The sequence below is a fragment of the Oncorhynchus mykiss genome, unplaced genomic scaffold, assembly GCF_013265735.2.
Source record: "Oncorhynchus mykiss isolate Arlee unplaced genomic scaffold, USDA_OmykA_1.1 un_scaffold_196, whole genome shotgun sequence".
Lineage (NCBI taxonomy): Eukaryota > Metazoa > Chordata > Actinopteri > Salmoniformes > Salmonidae > Oncorhynchus > Oncorhynchus mykiss.
This window is the reverse complement of record NW_023493679.1, coordinates 153,587-180,000: the sequence shown is the minus strand read 5'-3', so window position 1 is coordinate 180,000 and position 26,414 is coordinate 153,587. Positions and strand designations below refer to the sequence as shown.

At 43.2% G+C, this 26,414-nt stretch overlaps 2 protein-coding genes across 2 annotated transcripts in view; both read right to left on the bottom strand.

Moving 5' to 3' along the window:
* LOC118936632 (cytochrome P450 3A27-like) overlaps nucleotides 1-923 on the bottom strand; it is a 27,960-nt gene extending 27,037 nt beyond the window's left edge. Inside the window, exon 1 of the mRNA XM_036972864.1 lies at nucleotides 612-923. Coding sequence (XP_036828759.1) covers nucleotides 612-685 — 74 coding nt within the window. The 5' untranslated portion in view covers nucleotides 686-923. The remainder of the gene's footprint in view (nucleotides 1-611) is intronic.
* Nucleotides 924-3,195: 2,272 nt separating this feature from the next.
* The window catches only part of LOC110511934 (cytochrome P450 3A27-like), a 32,312-nt gene continuing 9,093 nt past the window's right edge, over nucleotides 3,196-26,414 (bottom strand). Inside the window, exons 4-13 of the mRNA XM_036972865.1 lie at nucleotides 19,526-19,625; nucleotides 19,141-19,254; nucleotides 15,888-15,976; nucleotides 13,137-13,285; nucleotides 10,087-10,214; nucleotides 9,664-9,742; nucleotides 8,741-8,901; nucleotides 8,222-8,448; nucleotides 7,887-8,049; nucleotides 3,196-4,118 (exon numbers count right to left, since the gene is read on the bottom strand). Coding sequence (XP_036828760.1) covers nucleotides 3,993-4,118; nucleotides 7,887-8,049; nucleotides 8,222-8,448; nucleotides 8,741-8,901; nucleotides 9,664-9,742; nucleotides 10,087-10,214; nucleotides 13,137-13,285; nucleotides 15,888-15,976; nucleotides 19,141-19,254; nucleotides 19,526-19,625 — 1,336 coding nt within the window. The 3' untranslated portion in view covers nucleotides 3,196-3,992. The remainder of the gene's footprint in view (nucleotides 4,119-7,886; nucleotides 8,050-8,221; nucleotides 8,449-8,740; nucleotides 8,902-9,663; nucleotides 9,743-10,086; nucleotides 10,215-13,136; nucleotides 13,286-15,887; nucleotides 15,977-19,140; nucleotides 19,255-19,525; nucleotides 19,626-26,414) is intronic.

The window sequence follows — 26,414 nt, the reverse complement described above, 5'->3', positions numbered from 1 at the left end:
GCATTTCACTGTTAGTCTACACCGGTTAACATTGAGCCCTTTTCCAGAACATGTGTGGTCATGATACATTTCAGGAAGGTCTGCAAGATAAGTGCCCTCTTTCTGTGGGTTTGGGTCATCAGACACCATTAGACATGCACCTGTCTGGGGGAGTGGACATGGCTGTTTATTTTGGTAGCAGTGGTATGGTCTAATATATACTGTTGCTATTGTTATACCTCTTGGGATTTTATCAGAACATGAGTGTTCCTTTCAGAGGGGTTAGCAGGATGACATGTATTGGTTATTTCTATGGACTGTTGCTATGGTCCTAGTCTGTATTGTTGAACTATTGCTGTGGCTCTAAAGTGTCCATACCTTAAACTTAATGCAAGACAATAAGATAACGATGGTTAAATGCCAGAGGTGACGAGTCATTGAGAGGAGTTACTATGGGGGTCACGTAAGGAGGACAGCTGTATAAGAAGTGTTTGCCAAGACTGGAAAAGTTGTTGTTTTCACGAACCAGCTCGGCTTTTATTTTATTTGTGAAATATTATTGACTGATTATTTCCACGACATAAACTACGATGCATGTGACAAATAACATTTGATTTGATGTAAGTCCTTACACTACAATGAGGGTGATGAGGAGGGCCAGGAGGGTCCAAGTCTCAGCGGAGAAGTATGGCAGAAAACGTATCATCTTTTCCCCCGGTTCGGCTCCCTGCTGCTTCTGAAAAAAAAGGCTCGTTCGAATTCACTTCTCCGATGGTTTGACAGATTTTGAGTTGGGTCTGCCCGGTTCTAGTGTGGTTCCTCTGTGACGCGGCAGATCTCGACTACCAACCGCTGCTCTTCTCCGTGCTCTGTTTGAGACCGTGCAGGTTACAAGTTGTTATTGTATCCCTTCGGAAAAGCACCTGTGTGATGCTAGCTAGAATAAGGATGAGCCACAATGGAATTTGCAGTTCGCCTTCAAAATAAGGGTCCAATATTGAAACGGATGCAAAAATATTCAAATGGTGGATATAATGCCATATTTGGATTAGATATTGTTAAACAAGGTTTGAATGTTGTTATATTAATTCAACTAAAGACAGTAAGTAGTTCATTTGACACATAAAAAATAGTTGAAGTCCCACTGTGGCTGTATTAGAATTGCATTGGGGCAGACTTCTATTGCACTGTACAGCGTTACCTCTGTATCTTGGGTCCATGAAATGTGAAGAGATTATGCAAACAAGTGTATCATAGCTCTTATTGCAGGACTAAATGTGGGAAATCCCCTCACAAGTACATAGGTAAGGCTGTACATTAAATCCATAAGGCTGGTACGATATGTCATGAACCCAAGATCCAAAAGGCTGGTACCCCCTGTCATGAACCCAGACCCATAAGGCTGGTACCCCCTGTCATGAACCCAGACCCATAAGGCTGGTACGATATGTCATGAACCCAGACCCATAAGGCTGGTACGATATGTCATGAACCCAGACCCATAAGGCTGGTATGATATGTCATGAACCCAGGATCCATAAGGCTGGTACGATATGTCATGAACCCAGACCCATAAGGCTGGTACGATATGTCATGAACCCAGACCCATAAGGCTGGTATGATATGTCATGAACCCAGACCCATAAGGCTGGTACGATATGTCATGAACCCAGACCCATAAGGCTGGTACAATATGTCATGAACCCAGACCCATAAGGCTGGTATGATATGTCATGAACCCAGACCCATAAGGCTGGTACGATATGTCATGAACCCAGACCCATAAGGCTGGTACGATATGTCATGAACCCAGACCCATAAGGCTGGTACGATATGTCATGAACCCAGACCCATAAGGCTGGTACGATATGTCATGAACCCAGGATCCATAAGGCTGGTACCCCCTGTCATGAACCCAAGACCCATAAGGCTGGTACGATATGTCATGAACCCAGACCCATAAGGCTGGTACGATATGTCATGAACCCAGACCCATAAGGCTGGTACGATATGTCATGAACCCAGGATCCATAAGGCTGGTACGATATGTCATGAACCCAGGATCCATAAGGCTGGTACGATATGTCATGAACCCAGGATCCATAAGGCTGGTACGATATGTCATGAACCCAAGACCCATAAGGCTGGTACGATATGTCATGAACCCAGACCCATAAGGCTGGTACGATATGTCATGAACCCATGCATGTTGAAGGTATTTTGTATTCCTGAATACTAAACATCCACAGAGCAATTTATATATTATTAATGTAGAGCAATTTTAACAGAATTTATTTGGTGTCAAATTAACTAATTATTGTCTTTTTTTTAATGTATTATATATGTTTAGCAACATAAAGGCCCTCCAGGATTGTTGCATGATTCCACAATTTATTTCCATTTGCATCCGATTCAATGGGTAACTTTTATTTTGAAAACCGAACCACCGATTCTACTATTGTTGCTCAGGCAAATGTTGTTCACGACACACACACAATAAGGAGATTCGAGGGAGACTGTGTGAGAGGTGAAAAGCGAAGCAGGGAGGGATGGTGAATGATTCACAGAGAGAGCAGGGGCAGATTCATTAGAGAAACAGTTTAACGTTTAAGAACTAAAAGGAAGCAACAGAGCAAAATGAGAGTTTCTACTGGGATAAATTCAGGTTTGTCTCTCCATGTTTCGTTACGTTTGCTTCCGTTTAAAGTCAAACTATTTCCACAATAGTTTCATGTGAAACCACACTGTTATTCTAATAATTAGTGTTATTTAGTATAGTAGAAGTCCGTCTTAAGGATCCTAAATAAGGCCATAGATTACTTTAAAAAATGTATTAAACTAGGTGGCACTAGGAGTATGATGTAAGATGCGATCCTGGTGTTCCAATGAGCTGCAAGATTATCTCTGAATCAAAATGTTTTTCTTATTTACAAGAGCTGGAAAATGTGGACAGTGGATTAATAGTTTGTAATGGGACCTTGGCTGTGTATTTACATCCAACGGCCACACAGGGGCGGTATTGGGATCTGAAAAGAAACGTGTGTGGATGACCAAGTCGTAACACTACAATTAGGCCTAGCTGAATGAAATTATAAATACAGTATGTCTTGATAACTAACACAAATCAATCTATATTGATTGTTCTCATGGAAATTTGTGTGTGTTTGTGTCTTAAGTTTTGTCTTATGAATGTTACTGAATACACAGATGACCTTGTTCATTAGTGTGATGATTTTATTGGTTTGTGATGATTAAAGTTAAAACCAAGCAGCTGCAGGGATCATCTCAACAGACAGTAAAGATTATATTTTGGAATGACTGGACAGCAGAACACCCAGAGGAACAGAATGAGAGTACAGTTCTAGAGAACACCAGCTAGAGTTCTACATTCTAGGAGAATTCCAGCCACCAGCCAGTAGTGTGCAGGATCCAGACATGACATCATGCCATGGATTTAATACCCCTGGTGTCTACCTTTAACAAGACATGTACCTCTATTGCATCCATAGTATTACTATCTCTCTTTTATCTGGTGGAAATGGGTTACTGAGTCCTACTCAAACCAAGCATGAGACTGAGACCAGGCTTCAATGACCATTTTTTAATCATATTATATTATATTAAGTAGCCTATTGAATCCCAGCCTGAATATTCAGTAACCCATAGCAGGGTTAGGATAAGGACTGAATATTCAGTAACCCATAGCAGGGTTAGGATAAGGACTGAATATTCAGTAGCCCATAGCAGGGTTAGGATAAGGACTGAATATTCAGTAGCCGATCGACAGATAGATAGATAGATAGAGAGGCTGTTGAACAAAAATGTTTCATGAGCTGAAATAAAAGATACCAGAAATTTTCATTAGCGGGGTGAGTTTTTCGGAGGAGTTTTTCTGTCTGTAGTAAAGCCCTTCTGTGTGGGGGGGGGAGGAGAGCGGGAAGAGAGAGAGAGAGAGGGAAGAGAGAGAGAGAGAGAGAGAGAGGTACTCCAGGGTAGGGTGCTCCTGCATTTGGTCACGTTGTTGGACTCTTCAGAGTGGTAGCGGTGGTGTTGCTAGGGGTGTTTCTACGGGCCTTCAGCCTCAGTTTGATTGGTCGTTTTGGCATCAGCAGACCTTGGTTGTCCATCTCCAGAGGGATCTATAGAGATTAAAATAACATAACATAACCCTGGTTGTCCATCTCCAACAGGATCTATAGAGAATAACAGACCATGTTAAAACAGGTGATGACCATTTTAAAAAAGGTGGTGACCGTGTTAAAACAGGTGGTGACCATGTTAAAACAGGTGGTGGCCATGTTAAAACAAGTGCTGACCATGTTAGAACAGATCCTGACCATGTTAAAACAGGTGGTGACCATGTTAAAACAGGTCCATGTTAAAACAGGTGGTGACCATGTTAAAACAGGTCCATGTTAAAACAGGTGCTGACAATGTTAAAACAGATGGTGACTATGTTAAACAGGTGGTGACCATGTTAAAACAGGTGATGACCATGTTAAAACAGTTGGCGACCATGTTAAAACAGGTGCTGACCATTTTAAAACAGGTGGTGACCATTTTAAAACAGGTGGTGACCATGTTAAAACAGTTGGCGACCATGTTAAAACAGGTGCTGACCATTTTAAAACAGGTGGTGACCATGTTAAAACACGTGGTGACCGTGTTAAAACAGGTGGCGACCATGTAAAACAGGTGGAGACCATGTTAAAACAGGTGGTGGCCATGTTAAACAGGTGGTGACCATGTTAAAACAGGTGCTGACCATGTTAAACAGGTGGTGACCATGTTAAACAGGTGGTGACCATGTTAAACAGGTGGTGACCATGTTAAAACAGGTGCTGACCATGTTAAACAGGTGCTGACCATGTTAAACAGGTGGTGACCATGTTAAACAGGTGGTGACCATGTTAAAACAGGTGGTGACCATGTTAAAACAGGTGGTGACCATGTAAAACAGGTCCATGTTAAAACAGGTGGTGACCATGTAAAACAGGTCCATGTTAAAACAGGTGGTGACCATGTAAAACAGGTGCTGAACATGTTAAAACAGGTGGTAACCACGTTAAAACAGGTCCATGTTAAAACAGGTGGTGACGATGTTAAAACAGGTGGTGACGATGTTAAAACAGGTGCTGACGATGTTAAAACAGGTGGCGACCATGTTAAAACAGGTGCTTAACATGTAAAACAGGTGCTGAACATGTAAAACAGGTGGTGACCATGTTAAAACAGGTGCTGACCATGTTAAAACAGGTGCTGAGCATTTTCAAATAGGTGCTGACGATGTTAAAACAGGTCCATCTTAAAACAGGTGGTGACCATGTTAAAACCGGTGGTGACCATGTTAAAACCGGTGGTGACCATGTTAAAACAGGTGGAGGCCATGTTAAAACAGGTGCTGACGATGTTAAAACAGGTGGTGACCATGTTAAAACAGGTGGCGACCATGTTAAAACAGGTGCTTAACATGTAAAACAGGTGCTGAACATGTAAAACAGGTGGTGACCATGTTAAAACAGGTGCTGACCATGTTAAAACAGGTGCTGAGCATTTTCAAATAGGTGCTGACCATGTTAAAACAGGTCCATCTTAAAACAGGTGGTGACCATGTTAAAACCGGTGGTGACCATGTTAAAACCGGTGGTGACCATGTTAAAACAGGTGGAGGCCATGTTAAAACAGGTGCTGACGATGTTAAAACAGGTGGTGACCATGTTAAAACAGGTCCATGTTAAAACAGGAGGTGACGATGTTAAAACAGGTGGTGACGATGTTAAAACAGGTGCTGACGATGTTAAAACAGGTGGCGACCATGTTAAAACAGGTGGCGACCATGTTAAAACAGGTGCTTAACATGTAAAACAGGTGCTGAACATGTAAAACAGGTGGTGACCATGTTAAAACAGGTGCTGACCATGTTAAAACAGGTGCTGAGCATTTTCAAATAGGTGCTGACCATGTTAAAACAGGTCCATCTTAAAACAGGTGGTGACCATGTTAAAACCGGTGGTGACCATGTTAAAACCGGTGGTGACCATGTTAAAACAGGTGGAGGCCATGTTAAAACAGGTGCTGACGATGTTAAAACAGGTGGTGACCACGTTAAAACAGGTCCATGTTAAAACAGGTGGTGACGATGTTAAAACAGGTGGTGACGATGTTAAAACAGGTGGTGACGATGTTAAAACAGGTGGTGACCATGTTAAAACAGGTGGTGACCATGTTAAAACAGTTGCTGACGATGTTAAAACAGGTGGTAACCATGTTAAAACAGGTGGTGACCATGTTAAAAGAGGTGGTGACAATGTTAAAACAGGTGCTGACCATGTTAGAACAGGTGCTGACCATATTAAAACAGGTGGTGACCATGTTAAAACAGGAGCTGACCATGTTAAAACAGGTGGTGACCATGTTAAAACAGGTGGTGAACATATTAAAACAGGTCCATGTTAAAACAGGTGGCAACCATGTTTAAACAGGTGTTGACCATATTAAAACAGGTGCTGACCATGTTAAACAGGTGGTGACCATGTTAAACAGGTGGTGACCATGTTAAAACAGGTGGCGACCATGTTAAAACAGGTGGTGACCATGTTAAAACAGGTGGTGACCATGTTAAAACAGGTGCTGACCATGTTTAAACAGGTGGTGGCCATGTTTAAACATTTCCATATTAAAACAGGTGGTGACCATGTTAAAACAGGTCCATGTTAAAACTGGTCCATATTAAAACAGGTGGTGACCATGTTAAAACAGGTCCATGTTAAAACAGGTTCATATTAAAACAGGTGGTGACCATGTTAAACAGGTGCAGACCATGTTAACACGCGTGGTGACCATGTAAAACAGGTGGTGATCATGTAAAACAGGTGGAGACCATGTTAAAAAAGGTGGTGACCATGTTAAAACAGGTGGTGACCATGTTGAAACAGGTGGTGACCATGTTGAAACAGGTGGTGACCATGTTGAAACAGGTGGTGACCATGTTAAAACAGGTGGGGACCATGTTAAAACAGGTGGGGACCATGTTAAAACAGGTCCATGTTAAAACAGGTGGTGACCATGTTAAAACAGATGCTGACCATGTTAAAACAGGTGCATGTTAAAACAGGTGGTGACCATGTTAAAACAGGTCCATGTTAAAACAGGTGCATGTTAAAACAGTTTGTGACCATGTTACAACAGCTGGTGACCATGGAAAACAGGTCCATGTTAAACAAGGTGGTGACCATGTTAAAACAGGTGGTGACCATGTTAAACAGGTGGTGACCATGTTACAACAGCATGGTGACCATGTAAAACAGGTGGTGACAATGTAAAACAGGTGGTGACAATGCTAAAACAGGTGGTGACCATGTTAAAACAGGTCCATGTTAAACCAGGTGGTGACCATGTTAAACAGGTGGTGACCATGTTACAACAGCTGGTGACCATGTAAAACAGGTGGTGACAATGTAAAACAGGTGGTGACCATGCTAAAACAGGTGGTGACCATGTTAAAACAGGTCCATGTTAAACCAGGTGGTGACCATGTTAAAACAGGTGGTGACCATGTTAAACAGGTGGTGACCATGTTAAAACAGGTGGTGACCATGTTACAACAGCTGGTGACCATGTAAAACAGGTGGTGACAATGTAAAACAGGTGGTGACCATGTTAAAACAGGTGCTGACCATGGTAAAACAGGTGGTGACCATGTTAAAACAGGTGCAGACCATGTTAACACAGGTGGTGACCATGTTGAAACAGGTGGTGACCTTGTTAAACAGGTGGTGACCATGTTGAAACAGGTGGTGACCATGTTGAAACAGGTGCTGACCATGGTAAAACAGGTGGTGACCATGCTGAAACAGATACTGATGTTTGTTGATGTCATATTCTGTCTGCTCAGGTGAGCGTCTCACCTCGGTCTCGTCGCAGACGGAGAAAGTGAAACTCTGGAGGATCTCGACCATGGCCAGTTTGATCATTATCAGGGCGAAGCGCATCCCGATACAGTTCCTGGGCCCCGCCCCAAATGGCATGTATGTGTACGGATCAATAGACTCCTTGTTCTCCTTACTGAACCTGGACAGGGGGAGGGCAGACACATTACACATTGTATTGTAGTTGATTTGTGGTTGTGGTTCAGACACATTACACATTGTATCGTAGTTGATTTGTGGTTGTGTTATTGTTGTACTGTGATTGTATTAAGGTTGTGTTATGGTTGTGCTGTGGTTACGGTGCGGTCCAGTACCTCTCTGGTTTGAACTCCTCAGGGTCAGACCAGATCTCTGGGTCACGATGGAGGGTCCACGTGGGAACCAGGACAATGCAGTCTTTGGGGATGACGATGCCGTTGATCTCCACCGTCTTCTTGGCGACCCTCTCTAGTCGCGGGGCGATGGGGTACAGTCTCAGAGACTCGTTCAACACACAGTCCAAATAGTCCATCTGCATCAGAGCTTCGTACTGGATTGGAGCCTGCACCATGGTTACATACAAATCAGAACCTCACCTCATCTGACACCGGGGATACACACACATCAGTAACTCACCCCATCTGACACCGGGGTTACACACACATCAGTACCTCACCACATCTGGCACCCACAATATCTATCTCCTCCTGCAGTTTGGTCATGGTTTGGGGGTTACCTTGTTGGAGAACACAGTATCTATCTCCTCCTGCAGTTTGGTTATGGTGTGGGGGTTACCTTGTTGGAGAACACAGTATCTACCTCCTCCTGCAGTTTGGTCATGGTGTGGGGGTTACCTTGTTGGGGAACACAGTATCTATCTCCTCCTGCAGTTTGGTCATGACATGGTGGTTGGTTGCCAAGTTATAGGCCAGGAAACTCATAGTACTGCTGCTGGTCTCGTAGCCGGCGAAGATGAAGATCATGGCCTGAGACAAGATCTCATGATCAGTCAGTCCTGTGGAGGGAGAGAGAGAGAGGAAAGGAGAGAGAGAGAGGAAAGGAGAGAGAGAGAGGAAAGGGGAGAGAGAGAGAGAGAGAGAGGAAAGGAGAGAGAGAGAGGAAAGGAGAGAGAGAGAGATTCCAGGTGTGTGTATCAGTAGTTTACAGGTGTATGTTTGTAACAGGTGTGTGTTTGTAACAATAGTTTACAGGTGTGTGTTTGTAACAGTAGATTACAGGTGTGTGTTTGTAACAATAGTTTACAGGTGTGTGTTTGTAACAGTAGATTACAGGTGTGTGTTTGTAACAGTAGTTTACAGGTGTGTGTTTGTAACAGGTGTGTGTTTGTAACAATAGTTTACAGGTGTGTGTTTGTAACAGGTGTGTGTTTGTAACAATAGTTTACAGGTGTGTGTTTGTAACAGTAGATTACAGGTGTGTGTTTGTAACAGTAGTTTACAGGTGTGTGTTTGTAACAGTAGATTACCGGTTGTTTGTTTGTAACAATAGTTTACATTTGTGTGTTTGTAACAGTAGATTACAGGTGTGTGTTTGTAACAGTAGTTTACAGGAAAGTGTGTTTGTAACAGTAGATTACAGGTGTGTGTTTGTAACAGGTGTGTGTTTGTAACAGTAGATTACGGATGTGTGTTTGTAACAGGTGTGTGTTTGTAACAGTAGATTACAGGTGTGTGTTTGTAACAGGTGTGTGTTTGTAACAGTAGATTACGGATGTGTGTTTGTAACAATAGCTTCCAGGTGTTTGTTCGGCAGGTACCTTTAGTCTGTTCCTCTCCTGTCTTTGTGTCACTGCCTTTCTGAGAGTCGATCATCAGCTGTAAGAAATCCACCCGATTCTGGAAGCAGAAAGACATGAGGTCAAATCCATCCAATCACATCCAACACAAACAGATTCCACTGTATCTGGACCAATCACAACCAACACAAACAGATTCTAATGGATCTCGTCGAATCACAACCAACACAAACAGATTCTAATATGAATGTAGATATTTGGGTCCCAATAATAGTCTTTTTAAATTCCAACAAGATATCGATATGGACGTTTCATATTGATGCCCATTACTAGTTACGTAGGTTTTCCTAATCTTAATAAATAAATACAGAATATTCCAATACAAATATAAATGTACAGATGAAAATATCAACATAATCAAATATAAATATAAAACATGTTTACAGTTGAGTTCCCAGTGTCACGTCCAGATTTGATCTTAGCCAGCGAGGCGTAAAAGAAGTCTGTCACCGCAGTCGGGAAGAAAGAAAACTTCATCTTCTCCAAGATAGGACCAGTGAAGGGAAACAAAGCTGGAGAAGGAGAGGAGGGGAGGAGAAGAGGAGAGGAGGGGAGGAGGAGAGGAATGGAGGGGAGGGCGGGAGAGGAGGAGAGGAACGTTTTACATAAAGTTTTAGTTTAGTTTATTAATTTGACCATTTTAAAAAACAAGCACACATAAAACTTGAAAAAGCCATACATGCACATGAGTAAAATCATGGAGGATAACAGACAATTCATTCTGGGACTTATTTCCATTGTGTTCCTCTTGAGACAAGATGACTAGACAAGATCCAACACGGTATGGCTGAGAAATAATCAAACCAAAACAGAGAAGAAGAACATCTATCTCATCAAAAACAGAGAAGAAGAACATCTATCTCATCATTCCAGTTACATCATAGGGGTTATTCATATGGGCACAGAGGACATCAAACATATTTTTACTTTGTTTATAAAACTGTCCAAAGAGGACATTGTATTTATAGGCAGAGGCAACTCATTCCATTCTGAGGCTCCAGTATACAAGAAAGTACCTTTCCCAGCATTACTCCTGAACCTGTATAAACACACATCAGCAACACCTGATCTGGTGTGCATCCACGAGGAAAATAGTCACTTAGATATCTGGGCCCAGGACCATAAATACTTCTGTAAACCAAACCTAGTCTAATCTGGGAAACCCTAGCCTCAACAGGCAGCCAGTTTAGTTCCTGAAAGCAGCTCCTGCCTAAGTGAGTATGTGGACTCACATTCAACACTACCCTGATCAGCTTATTCTGGGCTATCTGGAGCTTCCCCTTCATAAATGTAGTATTTGCCCACAAACCAGGAAGTACTAGCATAGTCAAAATGGCATTGAATGAGGGCAGTAGCTAGCACTTTCATGGAGTCCTTATCCAGCAGCTTGGACTTTCTAGCCAAAAACTTAGTCCTGGCATTAACCTTCCCTAGCAGCTTATTGGCCATGCATACACCTCCCAAGCTTCCATCAAGGATACATCCCAAGTAGCTAACAGAGGTTTGAGTAGTCAGCACCTCACCCCCCTAACTCCACTCTGATTTTAGAGGACCTACTCAATTTAGGTCTGGATCCAAAAATAATTGCTTCAGGTTTTCCCTAAGTACAGATATAGCTTAATATCTCCAAGCTATTTTCTAACGTTAGTAAGCTCTGTGCTAAGTACGCTCTCCAACATAGTTTTACTTTTGTGAGACACCAGAAGTGTAGTCATCCGCATAAATAAAAAGACGGCAAGAACAAGCATCTTTCATATCATTAATATACAATAAAAACAGCAGAGGCCCAAGCACGCTCCCCTGCGGAACCCCACAACTCATTGGTTTTGCCTGAGACAGTGAATCATTAACCTCTACTACTTGCTCCCTTCCTGATAAATAGGAATTTACCCAGCCTAGAGGGATACTGCTCAACCCCAGTGCCTCCAGTTTGGAGATTAGGAGACAGTGGTTAACTGTATCAAAGGCCTTCTGTCGGTCAAGCAGTACCATTCCACACAGATTTCCCTCATCAATCTCTTTCCTGATGAAGTCAGTCAAGTAAAGTAGACATTAATCAGTGTTTTTCTAAAACACGACTGAAAATCATACATTAGAACCAGTTTGGGAAAGGCGTGCCGTGCCGCTAGCACCTCGACAACATCCGCTGAAATTGCAGAGCGCCAAATTCAAATTAAATTACTATAAATATTTAACTTTCATAAAATCACAAGTGTAATACATCAAAATAAAGCTTAACTTCTAATCCAGCCGCCGTGTCAGATTTCCAGAAGGCTTTACGGCAAAAGCAAACCATGCAATTATCTGAGGCCCCGCATACCAACACATGAAAAACATATTTCAACCAGAGCGACACGAAAGTCAGAAATAGCGATATAAAAAAATGCCTTACCTTTGATGATCTTCTTCTGTTGGCACTCCAAAAGGTCCCAGTTACATCACAAATGGTCCTTTTGTTAGATAATGTCCTTCTTTATATCCATAAAAACACATTTCAACCAGAGCGACACGAAAGTCAGAAATAGCGATATAAAAAAATGCCTTACCTTTGATGATCTTCTTCTGTTGGCACTCCAATAGGTCCCAGTTACATCACAAATGTCCTTCTTTATATCCATAAAAACTCAGTTTAGCTGAGCACGCGCCTCAGTCAATAATCCATCCAGTTTCCCTCCATCAAAACGCATACGAAATGAATCCCAAACGTTACTAATAAACTTTTACAAACAAGTCAAACAACATTTAAAATGAAAAGCTTAGGTACCCTAATACACAAATAAATAATACAATTTATTAAGACAGGGAGAATAGTATGTTCCTTACCGGCCGATAAATAAGAAAGAAGGCGCTTTCTTCCAAACGCTTGGAAACACTACAGCCACCTGGAAAAACTACAACTTCTGTGTCCTTTTTCCAAAAACCAGCCTGAAACTTTTTCTAAAGACTGTTGACATCTAGTGGAAGCCCTAGGAACTGCAATCTGGGAGGGCTTATAATTATAGTACTAGACATTGAAAATAGTGGTAAACTGTGGTAAACTAAATATATTTTTGGGGGGATGGTTTGTCCTCGAGGCTTTGCCTGCCATATCATTTAACAGTTTTAGAAACTTTAGAGTGTTTTCTATCTAAATCTACCAATTATATGCATATTCTAGCTTCTGGGCCTGAGTATCAGGCAGTTTACTTTGGGCACGCTTCTCATCCGGAGGAGACAATCCTGCCCCCTTTCCCAAACAGGTTTAACATATTCATACATTTGCTCATGTACAATTCTCTGCACGATTTTGATGTTGCATAGAGGATAGATACAGGCCTATAATTCCCAGGGTCAGACGTTATACCCTTCTTATACAGAGGTATACAACTTTATAGGATTAAAAAGTAAACTTTGCGTCCGTGTGTGTCTGCGCATGCGTGTGTGTGTGGTCTCACCGACTAGGAGGAACAGTGGGTTGAACAGGTCGAACTTGAGCATCTTCTTGACGTTGGAGACAAAGGGGTCTGAAGGGTTGTTCAGAGAGTCAATGTCCACACTGAAAGCTGTGCTGGTGACCACGTCCATACTGTAGGGCCCAAAGAACCTGCAACACAACCACAACTACTGACCACCAACCACACAACTACTGACTACAAGACTACTGACCACACAACCACTGACCACACAACTACTGACCACACAACTACTGACAACAATGTCCACACTGAAAGCAGTGCTGGTGACCACGTCCATACTGTAGGGCCCAAAGAACCTGCAACACAACCACAATTACACAACTACTGATTACACAACTTACTGACCACCCAACTACTGACCACCCAACTACTGACCACAACCACACAACTACCTACCACAACAACACAACAACTGACCACAGCTACTGACCACAACCAGACAACTACTGACCACAACCACACAACACCTCACCACCCAACTACTGATCACACCTACTGACCACAACTACTGACCACCCAACTACTGACCACAACAACACAACTACTGACCACAACCACACAACTACTGACCACAACTACTGACCACCCAACTACTGACCACAACTACTGACCACAACTACTGACCACAACACAACTACTGACCACAACCTCTGACCACAACCACACAACTACTGACCACAACCACACAGTTACTGACCATAACCACACAGTTACTGACCACAACTACTAACCACAACCAAACAGTTACTGACCACAGAACTACTGACCACAACCACACAACTATTGACCACAACCAAACAGTTACTGACCACAGAACTATTGACCACAGCCACACAGTTACTGACCACAACTACTGACCACTCAACTGTTGACCACAACTACTGACCACAACCACACAACTCCTGACCGCAATCACACAGTTACTGACCACACATTTACTGACCACAATCACACAGTTACTGACCACAATCACACAACTACTGACCACAATCACACAACTACTGACCACACAACAACTGACCACAATCACACATTTACTGACTACACAACTACTGACCACACAACTACTGACCACAACCACACAACTACTGACCACAACCACACAACTATTGACCACAACCACACAGTTACTGACCACACAACTACTGACCAAAAACACACAACTGTTGACCACAACCACACAATAATTGACCACAACCACACAATTATTGACCACAACCACACAGTTACTGACCACAACTACCAACCACAACTACTAACCACAAAACTACTGACCACAACCACACAACTATTCACCACATCTACTGACCCCAAATCTACTGACCACACATCTACTGACCACACAACTACTGACCACAACCACTCAACTATTGACCACAAATCTACTGACCACACATCTACTGACCACACAGCTACATTGGCAAGACAAAGTATGTGAACCCTTTGGAATTACCTGGATTTCTGCATAAATTAGTTATACAATTTGATCTGATCTTCATCTAAGTCACAACAATAGACAAACACAGTCTTCTTAAACTAATAACACAAATTATTGTATTTTTCTTGTCTATTTTGAATACATAATTTAAACATTCAAAAGTATGTGAACCCCCCTAGGTTAATGACTTCTCCAAAAACAAATTGGAGTCAGGAGTCAGCTAACCTGGAATCCAATCAATGAGACGAGATTGGGGATGTTGTTTTGAGCTGCCCTGCCTTATAAAAAACACACAAAATGTGAGTTTGCTATTCACAAGAAGCATTGCCTTATGTGAACCATGGCTCGAACAAAAGAGATCTCAGAAGACCTGAGAATAAGAATTGTTGACTTGCATAAAGCTGGAAAGGGTTACAAAAGTATCTCTAAAAGCCTTGATGTTCATCAGTCCACGGTAAGACAAATTGTCTATGAATGGAGAATGTTCAGCACTGTTGCTACTCTCCCTAGGAGTGGCCGTCCTGCAAAGATGACTGCAAGAGCACAGCGCAGAATGCTCAATGAGGTTAAGAATAATCCTAGAGTGTCAGCTAAAGACTTACAGAAACCTCTTGAACATGCTAACAACTCTGGACGAGTCTGCGATACGTAAAACAATAAACACGAATGGTGTTCATGGGAGGACACCACAGAAGAAGCCACTGCTTTCCCAAAAAAAAAACATTTCAGAACATCTGAAGTTCGCAGAAGTGCACCTGCGTGTTCCACAGCGCTACTGGCAAAATATTTTGTGGACAGAAAGTTTAGTTGATTGGAAGGAACACACAACACTATGTGTGGAGGAAAAAAAGGCACAACACACCAACATAAAAACCTCTTTCCAACTGTAAAGTCTGGTGGAGCATCATGGTTTGGGGCTGCTTTGATGCCTCAGGGCCGCTTTGATGCCTCAGGGCCTAGACAGCTTGCTGTCATCAACGGAAAAATGTATTCCCAAGTTTATCAAGACATTTTGCAGGAGAATGGAAGGCTATCTGTCCGCCAATTGAAGGTCAACAGAAGTTGGGTGATGCAACAGGACAACGACCCAAAACACAGAAGTAAATCAACAACAGAATTGTCGTGACTTAGATGAAGATCAGATCAAATTCGATGACCATTTATGCAGAAATACAGGTAATTCCAAAGAGTTCACATACTTTTTCTTGCCACTGTATGTATGTGTATTAAAATAAAGACTCAGAGGTGTAAGGTGAAATGTCAGAGGTAAGAGGTTAGAGGTCAGGACTCACTCCTTCACTTCAATGGTCTGGTCTTTATCTGCCTGCTTCTTCATTCCGCTCAGCAGGGTAGAAGAGTGCTGCTTCATGATACCAAACATCTAGAGGAGAGAGAGAGATAGAGAGAGGTAGAGAGGCAGAGAGAGAGAGGTAGAGAGAGAGGTAGAGAGAGATAGAGAGGTAGAGAGAGAGAGGTAGAGAGATATAGAGAGAGAGATAGAGGTAGAGAGAGAGAGGTAGAGAGAGAGGTAGAGAGGTAGAGAGAGAGAGGTAGAGAGGTAGAGAGAGAGAGAGATAGAGGTAGAGAGCGAGAGAGGTAGAGAGAGAGGTAGAGAGAGAGGTAGAGAGAGAGGTAGCGAGAGAGAGAGAGAGAGGTAGAGAGAGTGCTGCTTCATTATTAGGGTTGAATGGCCATAAACCAGTTACCGAGATTAACGCACAAAACCACTCCCTTTTCCCGGGATAAATAACTAAGAGAAACCAGTCAATTACGTTCCTTAGCGCTTGGATTCCCATTCAGAAAAAGATAGACAAGAATAGCTTGCTGGATATTGTTGTTGTTGTTGCATTTCCTATACAAATAGACTAATCGAAGAGGGATGCTCTTGTTTGCTGAATGTTAAATACAGCAGTGAATAGAAATCACGGTTAGAAAATACTGGTAGAAATCACGGGTAGTTTGAAAGAAGAGTGAACGCGCAATGGTGGTAGACTATAGCCGTTATTAATTAGGACCCATAACCATTCAGACTCATAACCATTCAGACCCATAACCATTCAGACCCATAACCATTCAGACCCATAACCATTCAGATGGTGGTAGACTATAGCAGTTATTAATTCAGACCCATAACCATTCAGATGGTGGTAGACTATAGCAGTTATTAATTCAGACCCATAACCATTCAGATGGTGGTAGACTATAGCAGTTATTAATTCAGACCCATAACCATTCAGACCCATAACCATTCAGATGGTGGTAGACTATAGCAGTTATTAATTCAGACCCATAACCATTCAGATGGTGGTAGACTATAGCAGTTATTAATTCAGACCCATAACCATTCAGATGGTGGTAGACTATAACAGTTATTAATTCAGACCCATAACCATTCAGACCCATAACCATTCAGATGGTGGTAGACTATAGCAGTTATTAATTCAGACCCATAACCATTCAGATGGTGGTAGACTATAGCAGTTATTAATTCAGACCCATAACCATTCAGATGGTGGTAGACTATAGCAGTTATTATTTCAGACCTATAACCATTCAGACCCATAACCATTCAGATGGTCGTAGACTATAGCAGTTATTAATTCAGACCCATAACCATTCAGATGGTGGTAGACTATAGCAGTTATTATTTCAGACCTATAACCATTCAGACCCATAACCATTCAGACCCATAACCATTCAGATGGTAGTCGACTATAGCAGTTATTAATTCAGACCCATAACCATTCAGATGGGGGTAGACTATAGCAGTTATTACTTCAGACCCATAACCATTCAGACCCATAACCATTCAGATGGGGGTAGACTATAGCAGTTATTAATTCAGACCCATAACCATTCAGATGGTGGTAGACTATAGCAGTTATTAATTCAGACCCATAACCGTTCAGATGGGGGTAGACTATAGCAGTTATTAATTCAGACCCATAACCATTCAGATGGTGGTAGACTATAGCAGTTATTTATTCAGACCCAAATAAGAATGAAATCTTTGTGAAGAGAAGTGAAAGCCATTCTAGTCCTATATGAAGAAGATCTGGGTCCTGGGTGGTGCAGCGGTCAATAGCACTGCACAGCGACAATACAGTCTGGTGTTCGATCCCAGGCTGTGTCACAACTGACTGTGACCGGGAACCCCATAGGATGGCACACAATTGTCCCAGCGCCGTCCGGGACCTTGTCTTATCGTGCTCCAGCGACTCCTTGTGACAGGGCCGAGCGCCTGCAAGCTGACTCGGGTTGTCAGTCGAAGGGTGATTCACATTAGTGCTGCTGACAACCAGGTCAAGCAGGAAGTAGGTGGTCAAAAGGGTCATGTTTCAGAGGAGGCATAACTCCATCTTTGAGTAATAATGTAAATAAGGTATCTAAAATAAGTTTAGAAAGAGTTTATAACAAGCTATAATGAGTTTATAACAAGCTATAAAGCGTTTACAAAGAGGGTATAACGAGCTATAATGAGTTTATAGAGTTTATAAGAAGCTATGAGTTTATAGAGTTTATAACAAGCTATAATGAGTTTATAGAGTTTATAACAAGCTATATTGAGTTTATAGAGTTTATAACAAGCTATATTGAGTTTGAGTTTATAACAAGCTATATTGAGTTTATAGAGTTTATAACAAGCTATAATGAGTTTATGGAGCTTATAACAAGCTATATTGAGTTTATAAAGAGGTTATAACAAGCTATAATGAGTTTATTGAGTTTATAAAATGCTATAATGAGTTTATAGTTATAACAAGCTATAATGAGTTTATAACAAGCTATAATGAGTTTATAGAGCTATAACAAGCTATAATGAGTTTATAGAGTTTATAATAAGCTATAAAGTGTTTATAACAAGCTATGAGTTTATAAAGGGTTTATAACAAGCTATATTGAGTTTATAAAGAGTTTATAACAAGCTATATTGAGTTTATAGAGTTTATAACAAGCTATAATGAGTTTATAGAGTTTATAACAAGCTATACTGAGTTTATAGAGTTTGTAACAAGCTATATTGAGTTTATAGAGTTTATAACAAGCTATATTGAGTTTATAGAGTTTATAACAAGCTATATTGAGTTTATAGAGTTTATAACAAGCTATATTGAGTTTATAACAAGCTATAATGAGTTTATAGAGCTATAACAAGCTATAATGAGTTTATAGAGTTTATAATAAGCTATAAAGTGTTTATAACAAGCTATAATGAGTTTATAAAGGGTTTATAACAAGCTATATTGAATTTATAAAGAGTTTATAACAAGCTATATTGAGTTTATAGAGTTTATAACAAGCTATAATGAATTTATAGAGTTTATAACAAGCTATAATGAGTTTATAGAGTTACAACAAGCTATAATGAGTTTATAACAAGCTATAATGAGTTTATAGAGTTTAACAAGCTATAATGAGTTTATAGAGTTTATAACAGGCTATAATGAGTTTATAGAGTTTATAATAAGCTATAAAGTGTTTATAACAAGCTATAATGAGTTTTTTAAAGAGTTGATAAACATAGAAAGGGAGAGATGGTTCTACCTCTTTTAGTCGTCCAGAGGTAAAGGAAGGTGAGAGGACACTGCGGATCCGTCTCCATGTGTCGTCCTCGGCAACGGACAACGCATCAAACAGCTCACCATTCAGATGGAAGTTCTAAAACATGGAGGACAGTTGTATTAATTATCAAACAGCTCACCATTCAGACAGACATCCTAAAACATGGAGGACAGTTGTATTAATTATCAAACAGCTCACCATTCAGAATTCATTTCTGAAACACAAATAATGTATTAATAATATCAGTCATAATGTTAGGATTATTATTATTCAGATTATTATTAGGGTGTGTGTGTGTGTGTGTGTGTGTGTGTGTGTGTGTGTGTGTGTGTGTGTGTGTGTGTGTGTGTGTGTGTGTGTGTCTCACCCTGCGGTTGGTGAAGATGTTGTAACACTCCTTAATCAGGACGGTCTTGATCATGCTTTTGTCCATGATACACAGAACAGGCTGCCTCCCATCATAGATCCTTCACAGAGGAGAAACACACACCTGGCTTTAACCACTATATACCCAACTACATGGTACAGACTGCCTCCCATCATAGATCCTTCACAGAGGAGAAACACACCTGGCTTTAACCACTATATATATATACACCTACATGGTACAGACTGCCTCCCACCATAGATCCTTCACAGAGGAGAAACACACCTGGCTTTAACCACTATATATATACACCTACATGGTACAGACTGCCTCCCATCATAGATCCTTCACAGAGGAGAAACACACCTGGCTTTAACCACTATATATATACACCTACATGGTACACAGAACAGGCTGCCTCACATCATAGATCCTTCACAGGGGAGAAACACACCTGGCTTTAACCACTATATATATACACCTACATGGTACACAGAACAGGCTGCCTCCCACCATAGATCCTTCACAGAGGAGAAACACACCTGGCTTTAACCACTATATATATACACCTACATGGTACAGACTGCCTCCCACCATAGATCCTTCACAGAGGAGAAACACACCTGGCTTTAACCACTATATATATACACCTACATGGTACAGACTGCCTCCCATCATAGATCCTTCACAGAGGAGAAACACACCTGGCTTTAACCACTATATATACACACCTACATGGTACAGACTGCCTCACATCATAGATCCTTCACAGAGGAGAAACACACCTGGCTTTAACCACTATATATATACACACCTACATGATACACAGAACAGGCTGCCTCCCATCATAGATCCTTCACAGAGGAGAAACACACAGGGTTGGGGAGTAACTGATTACAGAGGAGAAACACACAGGGTTGGGGAGTAACTGATTACAGAGGAGAAACACACAGGGTTGGGGAGTAACTGATTACAGAGGAGAAACACACAGGGTTGGGGAGTAACTGATTACAGAGGAGAAACACACAGGGTTGGGGAGTAACTGATTACAGAGGAGAAACACACAGGGTTGGGGAGTAACTGATTACAGAGGAGAAACACACAGGGTTGGGGAGTAACTGATTACAGAGGAGAAACACACAGGGTTGGGAAGTAACTGATTACAGAGGAGAAACACACAGGGTTGGGGAGTAACTGATTACAGAGGAGAAACACACAGGGTTGGGGAGTAACTGATTACAGAGGAGAAACACACAGGGTTGGGGAGTAACTGATTACAGAGGAGAAACACACAGGGTTGGGGAGTAACTGATTACAGAGGAGAAACACACAGGGTTGGGGAGTAACTGATTACAGAGGAGAAACACACAGGGTTGGGGAGTAACTGATTACAGAGGAGAAACACACAGGGTTGGGGAGTAACTGATTACAGAGGAGAAACACACAGGGTTGGGGAGTAACTGATTACAGAGGAGAAACACACAGGGTTGGGGAGTAACTGATTACAGAGGAGAAACACACAGGGTTGGGGAGTAACTGATTACAGAGGAGAAACACACAGGGTTGGGGAGTAACTGATTACAGAGGAGAAACACACAGGGTTGGGGAGTAACTGATTACAGAGGAGAAACACACAGGGTTGGGGATGTAACTGATTACAGAGGAGAAACACACAGGGTTGGGGAGTAACTGATTACAGAGGAGAAACACACAGGGTTGGGGAGTAACTGATTACAGAGGAGAAACACACAGGGTTGGGGAGTAACTGATTACAGAGGAGAAACACACAGGGTTGGGGAGTAACTGATCACAGAGGAGAAACACACAGGGTTGGGGAGTAACTGATCACAGAGGAGAAACACACAGGGTTGGGGAGTAACTGATTACAGAGGAGAAACACACAGGGTTGGGGAGTAACTGATCACAGAGGAGAAACACACAGGGTTGGGGAGTAACTGATCACAGAGGAGAAACACACAGGGTTGGGGAGTAACTGATCACAGAGGAGAAACACACAGGGTTGGGGAGTAACTGATCACAGAGGAGAAACACACAGGGTTGGGGAGTAACTGATCACAGAGGAGAAACACACAGGGTTGGGGAGTAACTGATCACAGAGGAGAAACACACAGGGTTGGGGAGTAACTGATCACAGAGGAGAAACACACAGGGTTGGGGAGTAACTGATCACAGAGGAGAAACACACAGGGTTGGGGAGTAACTGATCACAGAGGAGAAACACACAGGGTTGGGGAGTAACTGATCACAGAGGAGAAACACACAGGGTTGGGGAGTAACTGATCACAGAGGAGAAACACACAGGGTTGGGGAGTAACTGATCACAGAGGAGAAACACACAGGGTTGGGGAGTAACTGATCACAGAGGAGAAACACACAGGGTTGGGGAGTAACTGATCACAGAGGAGAAACACACAGGGTTGGGGAGTAACTGATCACAGAGGAGAAACACACAGGGTTGGGGAGTAACTGATCACAGAGGAGAAACACACAGGGTTGGGGAGTAACTGATCACAGAGGAGAAACACACAGGGTTGGGGAGTAACTGATCACAGAGGAGAAACACACAGGGTTGGGGAGTAACTGATCACAGAGGAGAAACACACAGGGTTGGGGAGTAACTGATCACAGAGGAGAAACACACAGGGTTGGGGAGTAACTGATCACAGAGGAGAAACACACAGGGTTGGGGAGTAACTGATCACAGAGGAGAAACACACAGGGTTGGGGAGTAACTGATCACAGAGGAGAAACACACAGGGTTGGGGAGTAACTGATCACAGAGGAGAAACACACAGGGTTGGGGAGTAACTGATCACAGAGGAGAAACACACAGGGTTGGGGAGTAACTGATTACAGAGGAGAAACACACAGGGTTGGGGAGTAACTGATTACAGAGGAGAAACACACAGGGTTGGGGAGTAACTGATCACAGAGGAGAAACACACAGGGTTGGGGAGTAACTGATCACAGAGGAGAAACACACAGGGTTGGGGAGTAACTGATCACAGAGGAGAAACACACAGGGTTGGGGAGTAACTGATCACAGAGGAGAAACACACAGGGTTGGGGAGTAACTGATCACAGAGGAGAAACACACAGGGTTGGGGAGTAACTGATCACAGAGGAGAAACACACAGGGTTGGGGAGTAACTGATCACAGAGGAGAAACACACAGGGTTGGGGAGTAACTGATCACAGAGGAGAAACACACAGGGTTGGGGAGTAACTGATCACAGAGGAGAAACACACAGGGTTGGGGAGTAACTGATCACAGAGGAGAAACACACAGGGTTGGGGAGTAACTGATCACAGAGGAGAAACACACAGGGTTGGGGAGTAACTGATCACAGAGGAGAAACACACAGGGTTGGGGAGTAACTGATCACAGAGGAGAAACACACAGGGTTGGGGAGTAACTGATCACAGAGGAGAAACACACAGGGTTGGGGAGTAACTGATCACAGAGGAGAAACACACAGGGTTGGGGAGTAACTGATCACAGAGGAGAAACACACAGGGTTGGGGAGTAACTGATCACAGAGGAGAAACACACAGGGTTGGGGAGTAACTGATCACAGAGGAGAAACACACAGGGTTGGGGAGTAACTGATCACAGAGGAGAAACACACAGGGTTGGGGAGTAACTGATCACAGAGGAGAAACACACAGGGTTGGGGAGTAACTGATCACAGAGGAGAAACACACAGGGTTGGGGAGTAACTGATCACAGAGGAGAAACACACAGGGTTGGGGAGTAACTGATCACAGAGGAGAAACACACAGGGTTGGGGAGTAACTGATCACAGAGGAGAAACACACAGGGTTGGGGAGTAACTGATCACAGAGGAGAAACACACAGGGTTGGGGAGTAACTGATCACAGAGGAGAAACACACAGGGTTGGGGAGTAACTGATCACAGAGGAGAAACACACAGGGTTGGGGAGTAACTGATCACAGAGGAGAAACACACAGGGTTGGGGAGTAACTGATCACAGAGGAGAAACACACAGGGTTGGGGAGTAACTGATCACAGAGGAGAAACACACAGGGTTGGGGAGTAACTGATCACAGAGGAGAAACACACAGGGTTGGGGAGTAACTGATCACAGAGGAGAAACACACAGGGTTGGGGAGTAACTGATCACAGAGGAGAAACACACAGGGTTGGGGAGTAACTGATCACAGAGGAGAAACACACAGGGTTGGGGAGTAACTGATCACAGAGGAGAAACACACAGGGTTGGGGAGTAACTGATCACAGAGGAGAAACACACAGGGTTGGGGAGTAACTGATCACAGAGGAGAAACACACAGGGTTGGGGAGTAACTGATCACAGAGGAGAAACACACAGGGTTGGGGAGTAACTGATCACAGAGGAGAAACACACAGGGTTGGGGAGTAACTGATCACAGAGGAGAAACACACAGGGTTGGGGAGTAACTGATCACAGAGGAGAAACACACAGGGTTGGGGAGTAACTGATCACAGAGGAGAAACACACAGGGTTGGGGAGTAACTGATCACAGAGGAGAAACACACAGGGTTGGGGAGTAACTGATCACAGAGGAGAAACACACAGGGTTGGGGAGTAACTGATCACAGAGGAGAAACACACAGGGTTGGGGAGTAACTGATCACAGAGGAGAAACACACAGGGTTGGGGAGTAACTGATCACAGAGGAGAAACACACAGGGTTGGGGAGTAACTGATCACAGAGGAGAAACACACAGGGTTGGGGAGTAACTGATCACAGAGGAGAAACACACAGGGTTGGGGAGTAACTGATCACAGAGGAGAAACACACAGGGTTGGGGAGTAACTGATCACAGAGGAGAAACACACAGGGTTGGGGAGTAACTGATCACAGAGGAGAAACACACAGGGTTGGGGAGTAACTGATCACAGAGGAGAAACACACAGGGTTGGGGAGTAACTGATCACAGAGGAGAAACACACAGGGTTGGGGAGTAACTGATCACAGAGGAGAAACACACAGGGTTGGGGAGTAACTGATCACAGAGGAGAAACACACAGGGTTGGGGAGTAACTGATCACAGAGGAGAAACACACAGGGTTGGGGAGTAACTGATCACAGAGGAGAAACACACAGGGTTGGGGAGTAACTGATCACAGAGGAGAAACACACAGGGTTGGGGAGTAACTGATCACAGAGGAGAAACACACAGGGTTGGGGAGTAACTGATCACAGAGGAGAAACACACAGGGTTGGGGAGTAACTGATCACAGAGGAGAAACACACAGGGTTGGGGAGTAACTGATCACAGAGGAGAAACACACAGGGTTGGGGAGTAACTGATCACAGAGGAGAAACACACAGGGTTGGGGAGTAACTGATCACAGAGGAGAAACACACAGGGTTGGGGAGTAACTGATCACAGAGGAGAAACACACAGGGTTGGGGAGTAACTGATCACAGAGGAGAAACACACAGGGTTGGGGAGTAACTGATCACAGAGGAGAAACACACAGGGTTGGGGAGTAACTGATCACAGAGGAGAAACACACAGGGTTGGGGAGTAACTGATCACAGAGGAGAAACACACAGGGTTGGGGAGTAACTGATCACAGAGGAGAAACACACAGGGTTGGGGAGTAACTGATCACAGAGGAGAAACACACAGGGTTGGGGAGTAACTGATCACAGAGGAGAAACACACAGGGTTGGGGAGTAACTGATCACAGAGGAGAAACACACAGGGTTGGGGAGTAACTGATCACAGAGGAGAAACACACAGGGTTGGGGAGTAACTGATCACAGAGGAGAAACACACAGGGTTGGGGAGTAACTGATCACAGAGGAGAAACACACAGGGTTGGGGAGTAACTGATCACAGAGGAGAAACACACAGGGTTGGGGAGTAACTGATCACAGAGGAGAAACACACAGGGTTGGGGAGTAACTGATCACAGAGGAGAAACACACAGGGTTGGGGAGTAACTGATCACAGAGGAGAAACACACAGGGTTGGGGAGTAACTGATCACAGAGGAGAAACACACAGGGTTGGGGAGTAACTGATCACAGAGGAGAAACACACAGGGTTGGGGAGTAACTGATCACAGAGGAGAAACACACAGGGTTGGGGAGTAACTGATCACAGAGGAGAAACACACAGGGTTGGGGAGTAACTGATCACAGAGGAGAAACACACAGGGTTGGGGAGTAACTGATCACAGAGGAGAAACACACAGGGTTGGGGAGTAACTGATCACAGAGGAGAAACACACAGGGTTGGGGAGTAACTGATCACAGAGGAGAAACACACAGGGTTGGGGAGTAACTGATCACAGAGGAGAAACACACAGGGTTGGGGAGTAACTGATCACAGAGGAGAAACACACAGGGTTGGGGAGTAACTGATCACAGAGGAGAAACACACAGGGTTGGGGAGTAACTGATCACAGAGGAGAAACACACAGGGTTGGGGAGTAACTGATCACAGAGGAGAAACACACAGGGTTGGGGAGTAACTGATCACAGAGGAGAAACACACAGGGTTGGGGAGTAACTGATCACAGAGGAGAAACACACAGGGTTGGGGAGTAACTGATTACAGAGGAGAAACACACAGGGTTGGGGAGTAACTGATTACAGAGGAGAAACACACAGGGTTGGGGAGTAACTGATTACAGAGGAGAAACACACAGGGTTGGGGAGTAACTGATTACAGAGGAGAAACACACAGGGTTGGGGAGTAACTGATTACAGAGGAGAAACACACAGGGTTGGGGAGTAACTGATTACAGAGGAGAAACACACAGGGTTGGGGAGTAACTGATTACAGAGGAGAAACACACAGGGTTGGGGAGTAACTGATTACAGAGGAGAAACACACAGGGTTGGG